Raw genomic sequence first — 18,446 nt, forward strand, 5'->3', positions numbered from 1 at the left:
TTCATGCCGTCGCCTCGGAGATCCAACCTCTGCCGCCTCCGCTCGCTCTTTTCCCTGCTCCTACCCTGCAGCTGACCCTTCTGGAGAGGAAGGCACCTTCAGAACTTGCAGTATCCCCTCACAGTAAAACGGCTATGTCATCAAATATGACATTTGGCTGTGGGAAGCTGTGGCTTTCTTTCTGCCGTTCGGTGATTGTGGAATGAGTCATGGCATCTTGCCGCCATGAAGTCGAATACTAGGTCCACTCCCAGCTTTCCAGAAATTATGGACTAACGTCGCTCCGCTTTTATCATAGAGCGACGTGTACTAGGCTATGATTGGGGTTATCTCATGTAATTTCCCAGTTGAAGGCCTGTAGGTTGGGGGGGGGGGAGGTACTTTCCCCCTTGGTGGCTTATCCGTTTTTCACTTTTTCATATCTTAAATTCCTTGAGTTCAAGGATGGTACTCAATACGTATTTGCTGGCAATGAATGATGGCCAAATTCCCACAACCCATGAACTACATAATTTTTTTTTCCTTTTTCTTCTTTTTTTAAGTGGCAAAATCGATGATTAAGGAATAACTGTCAAAACAACTTTTTGTTGCTTTTACCGTGTCTTCCAAGGGACTGCTAAATAGACAGTTATGGTAGTGGCATGTACCTTGCAATCATTTGTCCTGTATGCTGAGAATATTCATTCAGTACCAAATACCTGACAATGCTTTCGGTATAACAAAAGGTTTTTATCTGTAGATGAACCAGAAGGTTTTTGTGGGTCATTTTTTAATTAAAAACTTGGTTCTCTCATACTTCAAAAAGAATTCTTGTAAGTATTTTATATAACTAGTAGTCTACAGTAAGCATCGGTTAGAATATTGCACATGAACTCAACCATCATAAGTTAACAACAATCTTTTAAATGCTTTCAAACAGCATTATAATGATTTTGATTTTAGACTGCAAATGCCTCGCTCTTTTTTTTCCTCCTTATTGGAAGAATGATAGCAAGGTCACTTTTTTGAGCACCTATTTTGAACAGTCTGTCTTCATTCAGATTTGAAATATATTTTAAAATCCCTTTTTATTCTCCTCAGTCATATACTATAATCTTCCCCACCAAACTTTACTGTGCCAGATCTTTCCTACTGAAAAAGAACATAGGTAATTACTTTTCCCTAAGTCTTGAAAGTAACAGAAAAATTGACCTAATAGTGTTCACATAGTTGATTAACAATTGTGAAAATGTTTTTCTTAAGTGCATTATAACTTATCTCTATTTTTATACAAATCCATCTATTCGCTACCTCTGACATGTTTATATTCTTCTGTAAGCATGTCTTTTGGTTTTCAAAAATAGTTTGAAAAATTAAATGAAACATTTTAATACCTTAATAAAAATAAAATTGGAGCAATTTTATGATAAAAGATATATCCCCTGGGGGTGAATTTATTCACCAGCTAATTTGTAGAAAGGCATTCAGTATTTAAATTGGAACACATGATGTCCAGTTTTATTTTAATAGCTTACTAAAAAATCTTTAGTTCTTAAGAATTTGTCATTTTTCAGGATAATGGGTTTTTTGTAGTTGAATTACTACCGATTTTATCATAGAATTAGTCATTTAATTTCTTCTAACTTTCAGGGCCTGGGTGGGTTTTTAGACTAGTGAACTGGTTGGCTAGCATAGCTGTGTTTATTATATGCCTACTTAGTTTTGGGGGGGAGGTTCTTTTTTTCTCAGTATATAGTTTAGTGAACAACTGTCACCATAAAATATTGGTAGCATGCAGGATTTTGGAAGTTGTTATAACCTAGAAGAAAATCACTGTCTTTAAATTAATTTTCTCATTCATTCAACAGAAATGTTTGAATTTCTATTTTGTGTAGGCACTGGTCCAGTCACTGGAACAAACAAAAATCCCTTTCCTCTTGATGATGGAGTACATTCTATTTGGAGAGGAGAAAAATGCATGGGGAGAGAGAGGGAGAATATAGAGAGAACCACATATGCATTTATACAATACATATACACTAGGTAAGATAGCATGTCATATAATAGGGCTAAGGAGAAAAAATAAAATAAAACAAAAAGAGGGTTAAAAAGGCAGCTAGGTGGCCTGGAGTGGTGATGCATGCCTGTAATCCTAGCAGCTCTGGAAGCTGAGGCAGGAGGATCACAAGTTCAAAGCCAGCCTAGGAACTTAGTGAGGCCCTAATTAACTAGTGAGATTTTGTCTCAAAATTTAAAAAGGGCTGGGGATGTGGCTCAGTGGTTAAGTGCTTCTTTGTTCAATACCCAGTACCCAAAAAAATACCAGAAGGCAGCTGGGTATATTTTTTGGAGATGTCCTAAGAAACAGTAAAGACTTGAGAACTGAGCTATGTAGCTCTCTAGGGATAAGAGCTTTAAAGGCAGAAGGAACAAAGTGCCAAGACCCTAAAGCAAGAACATGTCTGGTGTGTGCTAGGGACAATAAGGAGCCAATATGGCTGGAACCCATTGAACAAGAGCTAGAACAGTTGAAGATCAGAAAGTTCACCAAAGCTGATAAGCATCTTGATGATTATTTAAGGACTTCACTTTTATTCAGGCTGAGAAGGGAAGCCACTGAACCATTTTTAAGTAGAGGAGTAATACAATTTGACTTACTCTTTGAAAGGATTACTTTGGTTCCTGAACTGAGAATGAACTGTTGAGGGTTAGAGTAGGAGGAAAAGGTGAAAGGAAGGAGGTCTGGTCAGAAGCTATTTGAGTAATGCAGGTAAAAGATGGTGTTGATGGCTTATAAAAATTGTGAGAAGTAGCCAGATCTGGATATATTTTAAAGGTAAATTCAATAGGGTTAGTTTTTGTTGCATAGAAAACAAAGATGACAAGGGATTTTGACCTGAGTAAATGGGAGATAAGTTACCATTTATCAGAATAGTAAGGCTGCTAAAAAAGAGGATATTAGTGAGGATTGCAGTAGCTCAGTTGGGGAGATGCTGCTGGATCTCCCAGCTGAGGAGGAGGTCTTGTAATCAGGTAGAATTCAAGTTTTGGGTTTGGGGAAGATATCCTGACTAGAAATAGAAATTTAGGATAAAAGTGGGATTTTAAAACATGAGACAAGAATAGAACATCTTGGGGAATGAATATATATAGAAATGAGTCTTAGAACACTCTCAACATTTAGGGACCTTAAAGAAAAGGAAGGGGGTTACCAGGAAAATAAAAGACCCAGATTAGTATTGTATTTTACAACCACATCAAGAAGTGTTCAGTCTAGTAAGAAAAAGTCATAATTTATGTCAGATGCAATATTTTGGTCAGATCAGTTAAGGTTTGATAATTAACCATTTGATTTAGCCATGTGAACAAAGATGGCATGATAAGTTGCTTAATGAAGCAGTGGGCTCTAAAGCCTGGAGTGGATTCCAGAGAAGAACGCATGAAGAGAAGTTTAAGACATTGAGTATAGGCAGTTCTTTCAGGTAACCTTAAAGAAGGAGAGGTAAAATAATGGGAGATGATGGTAACAAGATAACAGAATGCTGCAGTGTTGATGAGCATGAGCCAGTAAAGAGAATAACTGATGTGAAAGACAAAAGGGAGAATTTAATGAACATTCTTTTGGGGGACTGTATTCTGTGAACAAATAGACTTAGCTAGGGAAATAACATACAATTGGTCCTCCATTTGGGGGTTCTGTGTCTGCAGGTTCTGTATTCAACCAAAAATATTTGAAAAAAATTTTAATTACATCTGTACTGGATATGTGCAGTCTTTTTTCTTGTCATTGTTCCCTAAACAGAAAAAAGTATAACAACAATTTACATAGCATTTACATTGTATTAGGTATTTTAAGTCATCCAGAGATGATTTGTAATATACAAGAGGATGTACACAGGTTATATACAAATAGTGCATGCCTTTATATAAGGACTTGCACTTTATCGGGTTTTGCTGTACACTGGGGCAAGGAGAACCTGAAAGCAGTCCTCCATGGATAATGAGGGACCAGTATAGTGTGATTGCTCGTTAATGGCATGAGGGTCCATTTGAGATGATGAATTTAAAAGGAAGCCAGTCAGCAGGCTTTGTTTGTTGTTGTTTTTTTCCTCCCCATTTCTGGCTCCATGCAGATGAAGAAATGGATTTAACCAAGATTGTGGTTGAGGGTATAAATGATTGACAGTGTAATTTTAGCTAAGTTTGAAGGGAAATAAAGATAACTGTGGTGTAGTGGGAATGTGGCAGATCAAGAGATAGTATGTTTGGAGGAGAGAGGAATCAAAGAGTTGTTGGATTGTTATGTATTAGATGGGTGAACTATAGGAGTGGTGGTTGGAGAATGAGGTGTTTGAAATTGAGGTTATGGATGGATTGTAGTTACTTGTAATGATGAGGTCCAGGGAATAATGAGTGGCTGTGGTAAGGTAGAAGACATTATTGGACGAGAGGAGTTAACAACTGAGATGATATGCAATTAATAGAATGTCATCTGTGAGCAAATGAAAATAAAAAACTGTGTCAGGAGTTGTAAAAGAATGAAAGTTAGCCAAGGGCTAAAGTCTTCAAAGAATGAAAAGAATTTGATGGTCTGATTGTCATTAATGACTAAAAAAAAAAGCACTTGGATGATTTGAGAGATCAAACTTACTGTTTTTAGGAAAAAAGAGACCATAGTCTGGGAACATTGAAGAACAAGATCTCTTGCTCCTCTCCAAACCTAATCATATTGGTGGGTGTGAGAAAGATTTGAAAGGTGTGCAAAAGGGAAGTAGTCTATGAAAAAAGATCAGGTTAGAGGATTATAGAAAAAGCCAACACAATATCTTTAATGGATAGTCTTTTTTGCTTCAGATTTCTTCATTACATATTGGAATAAACTGGAGTATGAAGGTACTTTTTGGAATAATCTATCTTCATCACCATTCTGAGAAAATTAATGTCTGTGCACTAAGCCCAGTACCATAAAAATTTTTTATTAGTGCATTGTAGTTATTATGTATAACTAATGAGGTTTGAAATTGAGGTTATGGGATTCATTCCAGTATTATATAAAAGAATTTTCAGTTCACTTTGATCTTAATACTCTATAGCTATTACACATGAAGACTTATAAAAGCCTTAAAATAAGCACAGCATATATATATAGTTGATTTCATTGCTATTAGCATAAAGTCCAATATTAGCCATATTGCAAGTTCCCAGTTGATCAGCATGATGATCATGGCCTTAATAACTATATTCCATTTTCATCAATAATATCTATTATAGTCAGTTGGATAAGACATGAAATATTCATGATTGGTTTGGGGTAGGGAAGAGCAGGCATTTTTATCATGTATATTAGTTCTCATATCTGGTCTTCCCATTTGATTGGTCTCTATTCACACTGGTATCAGTATTAATTACTGAGACCTTATAATTGTTTTTGAAATGGAAGTTTCCCCATTCTTTCTCTTCTTCAGCTTTCAAGACTGTTATCACTTCTTTGGTTTTTTTCCATAAGAAGTTTAGATTTGGTTTGTCTGGTTGGTTTTGGGATTTTTTTGTTTGTTTCATGAGATTGGTTGAAATGTGTAAATATAGGGAGAATTCAGATAGCTAGTATTGGCTGTTCTGTATTGTAAAAACTGAGATAGCAGTTTATTTTACTTGGTTAGATCTTGTCATTTAGTGATTTTGAAAGTTCTCATATATTGTTCTACGTGTTTTCTTTTTTATTGCTATTTTAAGTGCTTTGTGTTTTTCTTTCCTTATATAAATCTTCTGATTAAGGTATGTATATGAAATTGGTTTTCACAACTTTACTTAATACTTTTTACTATTTTTAAAAATTCTCTTGTGTTTTCCAGTTAATCATATAATGATTTTTTGTGTCCTCCTGTCTACTTTTTTATGCCCATGAATATTCTTACCTAAATGTGTTGAATTTGCCATAATTTTGTTAATTTTTTTTAACAGAAGAGCTGGATATTCTTACTTTGTTACAATTATGGCAGACAAATTAACAAGAATTGCTATTGTTAACCATGACAAGTGTAAACCTAAGAAATGTCGACAGGAGTGCAAAAAAAGTTGTCCTGTGGTTCGAATGGGTAAGTTGGGTGGATCACTTATGGATTAAAAAAAGGTCCTGAAAGAAAATAAACTGATTTGATGGTTTTTTTAATGGGCTTTAGCGTAAACTTTGTTACCCCCACTAGTTTCACAAAGATGAGATTCATAGTTTGTTCTAAATGTCTTTTATTGCTTATGAATAAATGACCCTGTTTAAAAAAAAATAGCCGTTGGTTTACTAAATGTGAAGTAAACCAGAGATTACTGCAATTTTTACTCTTCTACAAAATTCTGTAATTACTTTTAAGTCATGGGGATTATCAAAAACTTTCTTTCTATTTTACTGTATTCTCATCTTTAAAAAACAAAAATAATAGCAATGACTATTTATAAAGTTTTGCTGTATATCAAGATTAAACAAATTTAACAATTCAAAGCTCACAAATTGTTGGTAGTCTTTAGAAAGGATATATTATGTGATCGCTACTTTGTACTAGTGAAGTCTAGACTTACTGAATCTTGAAAAGGAAATTTAAGCTGCATTCAGTGGCACACACTTATAAACCCACCTCTTCTAGAGGTGGAGTCAGAAGGATCACAAGTTCAAAGCCAGCCTGAGCAACTTAGTGAGACCCTATCTCAAAATAAAAAGAATAAAAAGGAATGGCAAACATCTCAGTGGTGGAGCCTGTGTTCAGTCCCCAATAACAAAAAAGAGAGAAAATTTAGATGTCATCTATTACTATGTTCCATGCATACAAAAATTTCTTTGTTAATATCCCTAATATCATGTTTAATTTCACCTATGTATTATGTATATATTTACCTGTGCATAACTTTTTTGCTTTTAACTGATCTAGTTAACATTTCATCCCTACCTATAGTATCCTTGACTACATAAAAGATTCAGGTCAGGGGGCTGGGTCAGTGGTAAAGCGCTTGCCTAGTATTCATGAGGCACTGAGTTCAATCCCCAGCACCACATAAAAATAAAAACAAATGAAATAAATGTATTGTGTTCATCTACAACTAAAAGAATATTTTTTTAAAAAAGAAAAGATTCAGGTCAGTCAGCTTAAAAAGGTCCAGGGTTTGTTGTACTTTCAGTAGCATATTTTCTTCTCCAGTAGTAAATAAAACAAAATATATTAGAGTCATCTCCCTAATATCTGACAGGAATATTTGTGTAATTAATAAACTTAGAAATTGAATTTAGAAATTTACCCCCACAGAACACTGATGTAAGACAGTATTTCAAATATATTTCTTTGTGTAGTCTTTGTTTTTGAAATTTGCTTCTCTATGGAAATTTGGAACCAAAATGGCCTAAGTAAAGATGATCAGAAAATCATAGAACATAAGGGAAAATGACTTACTTTTTTTCTTTACCAGGAAAATTATGCATAGAGGTTACTCCCCAGAGCAAAATAGCATGGATTTCTGAAACTCTTTGTATTGGTTGTGGTATTTGTATTAAGGTAAGTGAAAGTATTTTATTTAGTGTATCACATCTTTAGCCCTAAAGTGAACTATGAAAATTCTGACTACTTTATAACTACTTCTAAAGAGCCAAAAGAATAAAAAATATTAATTTAGGAATGTAGTATTCTTATCACTAAGGATATCGCGTTTTAAAATTGATGTTTTAAACTACTGTTTTGAAAGATTCTCCTTGGCCCACATAACTTTGTAAAGCCATTTCCAACCCAAGTTTGTGTCTCTTTATTTGCCTTTTTATGAAATGTACTTTATCCAGGGTGTCTTTGCTAGAATCTTTTGGAAATATAAAAAACAAGAATGTATTAATGTTAAATTCACCACTTTTAAGTAGAAATACACACAGCGAAAATTTTTAAATTTAATCCTTAAGTGCTGCTTCTACTGTATTTGACACACACTTCTGTGGGGTTTACCCAATTGTGTAATTTTTTAAAAGCTCAACTAGTGTTTGTTGCATTGAATAATTTAATTAAACTTTTGATTCTGAATAGTGAATTTCCATATTTAGTTTATAAAAGGAAGATAGGAGTCAGTGTATAAAGTCTTAATTTAGATATTTTTATTTATAGGTAATACAAAAAGAAACTTCACCAGAGTGTGGATACCACCCTATAAATTGTTCAAATAAATCATAGGTATATTTTACTTTGGTTTCTGAAGCCTCAGTTAAGTATCCAGAAAACTTTCCTAGATACCTGTAAACATTTTCTCTTGTTTTGCAGGAAACATTCCCCTTAGCATATATTTACTAGTCTTTTTATTAAAGATATGTGCCTGTGCCCAAGGTGCTGGGAGTCTATTTTGAACAATATAGTATCATCTGTTCTACTGTTTTTTGTTTTTTTAGATAGAGAGAATTTTTTTAATATTTATTTTTTAGTTCTCTGCGAACACAACATCTTTGTTTTTGTATGTGGTGCTGAGGATCGAACCTGGGCGGCACGCATGCCAGGCGAGCGCGCTACCGCTTGAGCCACATCCCCAGCCCCTGTTCTATTGTTTTTTGTTTTGTTTCATTTTCTGCTTTAAGAAAATGAGATTTCAAAATTTTGGAAATGGCATTTGAGTGGCTAAAAACATACTAATGAAATGAATCTGTCTGGGGGTAGAAAGATAATATATACTTCTGAACAATAAGATACTAATAATTCACCTTATAAACAATGGTGGTATCTTTCCTTGTAACATTAGAGAAGTTTAAATCATTTACAACCTATAAGCATTTTATATGCATTTAGACATTTTATAAATAAAAGTTACTCCACTGGTAGAAAAATATAACTTAAAAAGAATTAAAAGTTTTATCTAGAGATGGTGGTTACTTTATTAGAAAACAAATGCTTTTGCAGGGGGGTATGTGCCTCTATTCTGTGAAATTTTTTTCGCCACCTTACCACTTTGTGTATGTGTATATGCACACATGCACTAAGGATTGAACCTAGGGTTGCTTAACCCTGAACACCCCCAGCCTTTTTTATTTTTTATTTTGAGACAAGCTCTTATTAAGTTGCTTAGGGCCTTGCTGAGTTGCTGAGGCAGGCTTCGAATTTGACATCCTCTTGCCTCAGCCTCCTGAGTAGCTGGGATTCCAGGCATGCACCACTGAGCCAAGCACAACTTAATTTTTAAGCAAATAAGAAAAGGAATGAAAAAATAAATTCACATTCTTGTAAAATTCCCATCTTTGGAAGACTGCTTATAAAAATAATCCATTTAGTCATGTATTTTTCTACAAATTAATACAAAATTAATTTTTTTTTTTTAACCAGAAATGCCCCTTTGGCGCCTTATCAATTGTCAACTTACCAAGCAACTTGGAAAAAGAAACAACACATCGATATTGTGCCAATGCCTTCAAACTTCACAGGTATATTTCATGTTAGCATTCTTATTTAACTCGGTCAATTTAAGAATAAAATAACATTTAGAATTTTTAGAGAAATAACAAAATTAGGGGGAAAACTGATATTGATCATCCATCAAAGGGGAAGAGAATATTATAGCATTGTACAAAATTGTATTTTGTATATATGTAGATACATGTGTGAATATGTATGTCAACGGTTCATTCTGGTTAATATTAGAATTAAATCCTGGGACTTTGAAACAACTGCTAATGCCCAGGTTTCCACCCAGTCAAACTACATTATTATCTATTGATGTAGGGACTGACGAAGTCCTAGGTGATTCTGATATACAACCAGGTTGAGAATGACTGTTGTTCATAATAACTTTATCCCCAAAATAACTTCTAAGGGATCTTGCCCTTAGTTTTATTTTTAATCTATTAATCTATCTACAGAGGAAATCACTCTGAACTTAGACATATTAAATTGCAAGGTCTATAGTTCTTTGAGGTTTCTGTCTGCTGAACATTAATATTTTGAATCTAGAAATCTAGGCTTTATTAATAAAAAGATATTTCTCAACCTGCCAGCTTTAAGGGGCCAACTGCAGCAGGGAGAATGAAGTGGAATTTTTCTGATTGATGTGGCACTTCTCTCCTTGTAAGTAATTGGCAGGCCAGAAAAAAATAAAAATGATAGTGTGAGGTTGCACCTGCTATGTAATTTTGTACTGAAGCATTTTGCTATACATTAAAACTGAGCCTTATATGTAAAGAAGAAATTTACTTTAGAATGGACATTGAATAAGAAAAATTCAGAGTAATATTGGTCACAGATGCATTTCTAACAATTAACAGTTTAAATTAATCTTGGCTGTTTTATTCCTAATAGCCAATAATATCTGCATAGATATATATTTCTTAGCTTACTAATGGATGTGTGTGGAGTGCAAGTGCATTAAAATACATTGTTGTGATGTTATATAGCTGTTGCTACCTAATTCTGAAGGTTGTTCTGTGGCTTTTTTTTTTTTTTTTGTATATTACATCAGGTTGCCTATTCCTCGCCCAGGTGAAGTTTTGGGATTAGTTGGAACTAATGGTATTGGAAGTCGACTGCTTTAAAAATTTTAGCAGGAAAGCAAAAGCCAAACCTTGGAAAGTATGATGTAGGTATTTTATAAAAATTACTATCTTTGGATGTCTTTTAAGATTTTGAAGGGAGAAATTTATGTGTGACTTTTTTTTTTGTTCCATGTTGTTTTTAAGATTTTTTTGTAATGCTGAGAAACTGTGTAGATGAAGTTTTTTCATTCCTTTTGAATTAAAACCTGATAGTTCTACTTAACTGAGAGTTCTCAATTTCCTCAACTGAGAGTTCCTAAAATGTTGTGAGTTGGTATGCCTTGATTTAAAATTAAATCTACCTCCAAATTTAGAGTCCTGAGGTATTCGATTTCAGTATATGTTCAATTTTGTATAACATTCATCTTCTTTGAAATTGCATTGTTAACTTAAATTTGATATGTATATTTTTAGGATCCTCCTGACTGGCAGGAGATACTGACATATTTCCGGGGATCTGAATTACAAAATTACTTTACCAAAATTCTAGAAGATGACCTAAAGGCCATTATCAAACCTCAGTATGTAGACCAGATTCCCAAGGCTGCAAAGGTCAGTTGCTTTTCAGGAAGAATTTGTATATTATAGTTATTAAGGAGATACAAAAGCTACATCAAGGGGCTGAGGATGTGGCTCAAGCGGTAGCGCGCTCGTCTGGCATGCGTGCGGCCCGGGTTCGATCCTCAGCACCACATACAAACAAAGATGTTGTGTCCACCGAAAAGCTAAAAAATAAATATTAAAAAAATTCTCTCTCCACTCTCTCTTTTAAAAAAAAAAAAGCTACATCAAAGTAAACTCATTTTATTTTGTAACTCATTTTAATATTGAAGGAAAATAATGGTAACTATTTCTGGTATCATGACAGGGGACAGTGGGGTCTATTTTGGACCGAAAGGATGAAACAAAGACACAGGCAATTGTATGTCAACAACTCGGTAAGAGTTTATTTTGTTAATGTGTTTTTAAAGACCCTGAACTTAAATTCATAAAGATGTACATCTTTATATTGATTATTGGAATAAATGGGAAAATCTTTAGTAATTGTCATACATATTAATGTTTTATAATTTTCAACTGAAATGTCGTACAAACTCAAGAGTCATAACATGCAATATACATTTTGTCCAGAGAGGTAAAATGAAATTGATAAATTGAACACAATGCCTCCATGTTCTTTGTAGATTTAACCCACCTAAAAGAACGAAATGTTGAAGATCTTTCAGGAGGAGAGTTGCAGAGATTTGCTTGTGCTGTCGTTTGCATACAGAAAGCTGATATGTAGGTTTCTTTACAATTTTTATAAATATCTTAATCCTTATTTTTGCTTTAATTTGTAATACAGCAGTGGTTTTGAGAGGAATTAATGGCATCTAAAGCTGTACTTCTGAAGTAAGATGTTGAAGCAGTTGTGCATCCATTACCAATTTTTCCTGTTATTCCCTGATAAGTAGTTTATGATTTATACATTCCAAGTTTTAAGACTTAAGTTATCCAACCAGCCCAACAAGCTTTTTTAAATACCTCAAGTAAAAAAAGGTCTTTTTAGACCACTGTAATATGTCAGGGTGGCATGCTAAATGAGGGAGAAAAAGAGAGTGAAAAAGGCAAATTTCCTTCTTATCTTCTAGTGCCGCTCTTCTCCCAGCTGTTTACTGATCCCATCTTTTTCATGTTTTCACTCTGGTATCTAATACAGGCTGGCTCTTCTCCACAAAGTATTCTGTGAATTCTGTGCAGTGTCCTCCAAAAAACTATTGGCTTTAATGCATTTATACTTCAGCTAAGTAACAGAAAAGCTCTCCAAACTATTACAGGCCATATGTCGGGATATTTTTTTCTTGAGGGTAGAACCAGTTTATAAGTTGGTCTAATCTGGGAGGCTTTCCCCAAATGTGGTATACAGTCCTGCTTTTCATAATCGATTTTTTTCTTCTGTTTCTGATAAGAATACAGAAATTTTTACTGTTATGGGTACATGCTCTTTATTGGTATGAATGAGATTTTGCTTGTAGTTACATTAGAAGCCATTAGTACTGCTTTAAAATAACATGCAAGGTGGATTGATGTCATGTTTGTCTTTTGAAATTATTTTCCTTTTTTCCCCCCCTATAGTTTCATGTTTGATGAGCCTTCTAGTTACCTAGATGTCAAGCAGCGTTTAAAGGCTGCTATTACTATCCGATCTTTAATAAATCCAGATAGGTAAGTATAGGTCTGGAATATTCCTCTGTTGTTTTATTTGGGGAGTTTAACAAGATTTCTAAAAATTAAGTGCATTATCCATCTACGTGTATAGATTCTTAATATTGGTTATTTAGAGCTACCACTAAAATTTACTTTTCTCTATCTAGAACAAAAGTTCTTAGAGCAAGATTCATATATTCGTATATCTCTGTTTCTAGGAAACCTATGAATTCTCTGAAATTAAATGCAGTTTTTCACATAAATATATTCCATTTTAGGAAGTAGATCTTTAGCTTTTGCTAGATTCTCAAATAGAAGTCTCTCATACACTAATTTAAGACATAAGAATCACTAGAGTAATTCTGAATATCAGTGTTTAAAATCTTGCTGAGCAAAAAAGAGTTCTTAATCACCTGTTAAATAATCATACCCCCATGTATTTATAAGGTGCTTTGTTAGTTTTCAAAGTTTTTAAAGCCATTATTTCATTTGCTTATGGTATTCTTGCTAAGATTATTTAGGTACTTCCCATTTTTCAGTTGAAGGAGTTTAAGATCAGAAAAGCTAGTTATGTGTCCTAGATTACTGATTTAGTGTGTGAGAAAGCTGTAATCAAAACATGGGATAGAGGGAGTGTTTTCTGTATGGCATTTTTTTATACCATGATACCTCTCTCCTTAATAACTTTTAATAAATGTCATTTGAAATACATGGTTTATCTTGCAAGGAAAAATAAAAAGAATTTTGAGAATTACAAAGTGGAGAGATGAGGGGATGGCCTTCCAGATGTTGCTGACATCCCTAATAGGCCTTAGGTTTTAACATCCACTGTGGGAAAGAAGCAACACCTTGCATTGGATCATTACACATAATATGTCAGGACTCTGAAAGAACTCCTTAGCAAACAGGCAATTTGGAAACAAATTATAAGCACATGGAAATATCAAGTAAACACATTGAAAATTTAGGGACAGCTCCCTTTCAAATCTCTGTTTATGAGCCAGTAGTTTACATGGCTATGGAATTCAATGTATGTAACCAGTAGTATCTATAAACCCTTCAGGGTGAGAGAGTAATATTTTAAAAAGGCTTTTGGGATTTTTAGACCTGTAGTAGTAAATAAAAAACTGCTCTGGAGGGATATGCCCTCAAATCTGATTGCACAGCATTTTTACATGTAAAGACTATCAAGCATGAGCTCAGATCTAGGGTTATAAATTACAAGAGAAAACTATTTACAAATATAGTTAGAAAATATAATAAGATAGAAATGCTGAAGTAATTATTAAATAATGTAAAATATTTAAAAGGATCAAAAACCCTGCGAACATGATGGTATAAAAAAGCAATAAGTGTTCAAAATCCTAAGCAAATTTACAAGTTAAAAGTTAGTGACATTAAAAATTCCCTAAACACCCAGGCACAGTGATGCACAACCTTGTAATCCCAGCAGATGGGGAGGCTGAGACAGGAGGATCACAGTTCAAAGTCAGCCTCAGCAACTTAGTGAAACCCTCTCTCAAAACATAAAAAAGGCTTGGGATGTGGCTCGGTGGTTAAGCACCCCTGGGTTCAATCCCCAGTACAAAAAAAAAAAAAAAACATCCCTAGACAGGTAAATTAGGGCTAGTAGAAAAGAGCATTAGAAACCTTAAAAGTTGAGTTTTTGTGGCATACTACAGAGAGAGAAAGAAATTGAAATATGGAAGGGAGGTTTAGAAACATGGAGAATGAAATAAGAGTAATTGCTGTATCTTAAGAATCTGAAAAATAAAAAAAATACATAAAAATAAAATGGAATCTGAAAGTTAAAGGCATGAAGGGATCATGGCTGATAATTTTTCAGAATTAATAAAAATCTCAGGTTCCTAAATTTAAAGAAAAGTCCTATAGAAGATAAATAATTCACCTAGATACACGAGTGAAATTATGAATATCCATGATAAAAAGTAAAAAGTCTTACTTGGCCAGGTATAAAATAACTTCTTAACTGTTATATAAAGGATAGCTTAAGCTGGATACAGTAGCACATGCTTGTTATCCTAGAGACTCAGTAGATTGAGGTAGAAGGATCAAAAGTTAGAGGCCAGTCACCTCAACTTAGCAACCTTGTATCAAAAAATAGAAAGGGTTGGGGGTATACCTCAGTGGTAGAGGCCCCTGGGTAAGACATGAGGTGATTAAACTCATTTGTAAGGAATAAATTTAACATTAAAAGATTAAGAGCTATTCTGTATAGGAAAAATAGATGAAGTAAATAATAGGTATGGATGGACCTCAGGGAAAAAATTAGTAAGGAAAGTAATAATATGTAAGATATTTTTTCAATGAGGGACAGAGCAGTAACCTTTAATTATAATAGGAATAATATGTTAAGAAAAATTAGACTAACAAAGTGGAAAAACTTGATTGAGACATTTTCACAAATATACTGATCTCATTTATAGAGTTAAAATAATCCATATGTAGTGATGGATAGTTAATGAGCCATAAGATGCGTATTTTTATACTGAAATTCTCCTGCATGTCATAACATATATTTAGTCTTGAATGCTATAGAAAGATTTTGGAGATCATATCCTTCGAAAAATAGCAAGGAATAAAGAAAGGATGGATTGCAGAAAAACAGTGGCAGACTGAAGTCGTATTTTGGACTTTTGTCTGCAGAAGCTCCATTTGAAAGAGGGGGAGGCAGGAGGTTTGACAAATATATATTCAGATACTTATAATAGGACCTCAGGAGTGGAGAAAACAGTTCATCTATTAGGAAGAGTTTCCCTACAGTGGGTAGGAATTGAGATGGAACTTAAAGGATCAAGTAGGATTTTGGCAGGAGACTAAGGAAAAAAACAGCCTTTTGACACACAAAATGAAGAAATGAATTATTCAGCAAAAAGAACTACGTTTCAGTTTTTTCTATATATAAATGAAGTAAAGAAAGCTAAAGTTTTGGAGGATCTTGAAAGAGTTTAAGGAAGTTTCATTTCATGTGGAATTGAGAGCCACATCAGGGGATCTGAAGAAAGTGAGATTTGTTGAAAATACAGTAATAGCAAAAGAAATGTAATGGGAGCCTAAACTAGAATTTAAGAAGAGAAGGAAAAGAACAAAATTATTACACAGCACTTTGGAAAAGAATTCACAGACTTTACGATTTATACAGTGTTTTAATAGGAATAAACAGTTATTTTTCTGTTGTTGGGAGGATAATGATTTCATTAGCCCATTTTGTCCCCATTATACAAGAGGTAAAATACCTGTAAAAAATTAAATTCAACAACAAATATATCACTTGTGGTAACATTGAAATAATATTTGAATATTTATTATGTTTGCAGAATTGGAAACTTGAGACTTGTTGGGTTAATACAAAAATGGAGAATTTTTTTTTTGCAGGTTGTTGCATTAAGTTGGCATTTGAGATGTCTTCAGAACATTTTTAAACATCTTGAACTGTCTTGGAATAGGAATAAAGTGATACATAAAAGCAAACTATTTTTTACCTAATAGCAATGTTTTTTTATCACCTCAGTCAAATCTTAGTTTCATGTCATATCATATCTCATTCATAAAGTCCCTCAGTATACAGGAAACTATTTCCTATCTGACCTTCATTGGGATTTATTATTTGTCCAGCATATCTTTTTTTATTGTTGTTATTATTTCATATCCATTTTTTTTTAATCCATTCTATCTGTAAACTTTTCATATTAGTTGTTTTCCTTTTAATTTAGGGAAACATTTTTAAATATAGACATTGATAGCCTATGTAAGAAATATTTTATGGCTTTGCTTCATATATTCTTTACATTTAAGTAGTTTAAAATATATCTGGTTTTCTACAATTTGCTGCTATAGTAAAAAGAAATAGAAGTTATCTAATTATGTGTTATGTTAAATTTTAAAATAAAAGTCTGTTTTGATTTTCAGATATATCATTGTGGTGGAGCATGACCTAAGTGTATTAGACTATCTCTCTGACTTCATCTGCTGTTTATATGGTGTACCGAGTGCTTATGGTGTTGTCACTATGCCTTTTAGTGTAAGAGAAGGTAACTTGAAAAAAATGTTTTCACATATGCTGTATTCCTTTCCACTCTGATGCTTAGAAAATGTATTGTTGATATTGACTAGTTTTTTTATTGCTTTACTATTTATGCAAAACTGATCTCTTGGAATTTAATCACTGAGGAGAACAGTGTATGTAAAAGATTATATATATCAATGTTATAGAAAAAGTATTTCTTTTATAGAGAATTTTCTGTTGGGAAGGGATAAAAATGCAATTTTACTATTTTTGCTCTATTAAAAGTCTTAACTACATTTTTATTTCTGCAGTATTTGTCATCTTAATTTGTTTTTGATGGGCCAGTCCCAATAATAAAACTCTTAAAATCCATTCATTGCTCATCATATTCTAACTGTAATCTATGTCATGAGTTTATGGAACTAAGGCTATCTAAAACTAATAAGGTAGTTTAATAAGCATATTTTCACTTATTCCCTGAACATTCATGAAAGAGGGATTCTCTTGACTGTCTTCCAATGTCTCCTCATGTGCAAACTAAACAATAGAAACTGTTGACCACTAAAAGACTCCTGAAAGCAGCAATGCATTCTCCAGCTTGCATACCTTTTCCTTTTGATTTTTTCTCTTTCCACTGCTTACTTATAGTACTTTGTGTTTCTTCTCTTTGTCCAAAGCTGATAACATAGAACATAAAAAGAACTACTTAGTCTGTATCTTAGGGTTCAGAAGTGTAATAGATGTTTTTTTCTTTTATCTCTTCAGAAGGATTGAAATATCTAAAAAACACTTTTTGGAAAAATAAATTTATATCATATCATATCCTTTTTTTTAAAAGATGGTGGTAAGGCTGGGGTTGTAGCTCAGTGGTAAAGTGCTTGCCTTGCATGCTGAGGCACTGGGTTTGATCCTCAGTACCACATAAAAATAAATAAAGAGATTGTATCCATCTACAACTAAAAACAAACTTTAAAAAAAAAATGGTAGTGGCTTTTATAATTTTTAAGAAACATGCCAGGCATGGTAGTGCATGCCTGTAATCCCAGCAACTCAGGAGGCTAAGACAGGAGGATTACAGATTCAAGGCCAGCCTCAGAAACTTAGACTCTCTCCTAAAATAAAAGAACTGGGGATGTAACTTAGTGCCACTGGGTTCAATCCCCAGTACAAAAAAAAAAAAATTAGGATGTAGGGAAGGAATAGCTCGTGCCAGCACATGCCTGTAATCACAGATACACAAGAGAAGCTGAGGCAGAAGGATTGCAAATTCAAAGGCAGCCTGGGCAACTTAGCGATACCCTGTCTCAGAATAAAAGGGTATGGGATATAGTTTAGTGGTACAGTACCCTGGGTTCAGTTCTCAGTACAGGGGCAGAGGGGGAGATGTGGGGAAGGAATTTATAACTTACCTACTAAGGTAAATATTTTAAGGAAAAATTTTGTGAGGTTGCCCGGTTTTCTTAACAGTAGCTTTAGGGGTGTTATCAGAACCAATTGTTGATATTTTATTCTCTATAATTAACATGAGTTCTTCACACCATATAATAATTCTAGAATCAGGTTTATGATGATATGAATAAATATTGAAAACGCTATATGTACTATGAAGATAAATATAGTTTGAATTAGTTTAAACTGACAAGACAAATATTAGGAATGTAAAGCCTGACTTTTTTGAGCAAACTCACTTATTTCTTTTAGCCTTTGTTTCCTTAATTGATGGAT

At 33.6% G+C, this 18,446-nt stretch overlaps 1 protein-coding gene across 1 annotated transcript in view; it reads left to right on the forward strand.

Annotated features, from left to right (window-relative positions):
• The window catches only part of Abce1 (ATP binding cassette subfamily E member 1), a 28,551-nt gene that overhangs the window by 458 nt on the left and 9,647 nt on the right, over positions 1–18,446 (forward strand). The window contains 10 exon segments of the mRNA XM_015484443.2: positions 5,941–6,074; positions 7,429–7,514; positions 9,306–9,403; positions 10,435–10,490; positions 10,493–10,551; positions 10,922–11,059; positions 11,376–11,445; positions 11,692–11,788; positions 12,623–12,712; positions 16,625–16,746. Of these exon segments, the coding sequence (XP_015339929.1) occupies positions 5,972–6,074; positions 7,429–7,514; positions 9,306–9,403; positions 10,435–10,490; positions 10,493–10,551; positions 10,922–11,059; positions 11,376–11,445; positions 11,692–11,788; positions 12,623–12,712; positions 16,625–16,746 (919 nt within the window). The 5' untranslated portion in view covers positions 5,941–5,971.

This window comes from Marmota marmota, unplaced genomic scaffold (assembly GCF_001458135.2).
Source record: "Marmota marmota marmota unplaced genomic scaffold, marMar, whole genome shotgun sequence".
NCBI lineage: Eukaryota > Metazoa > Chordata > Mammalia > Rodentia > Sciuridae > Marmota > Marmota marmota.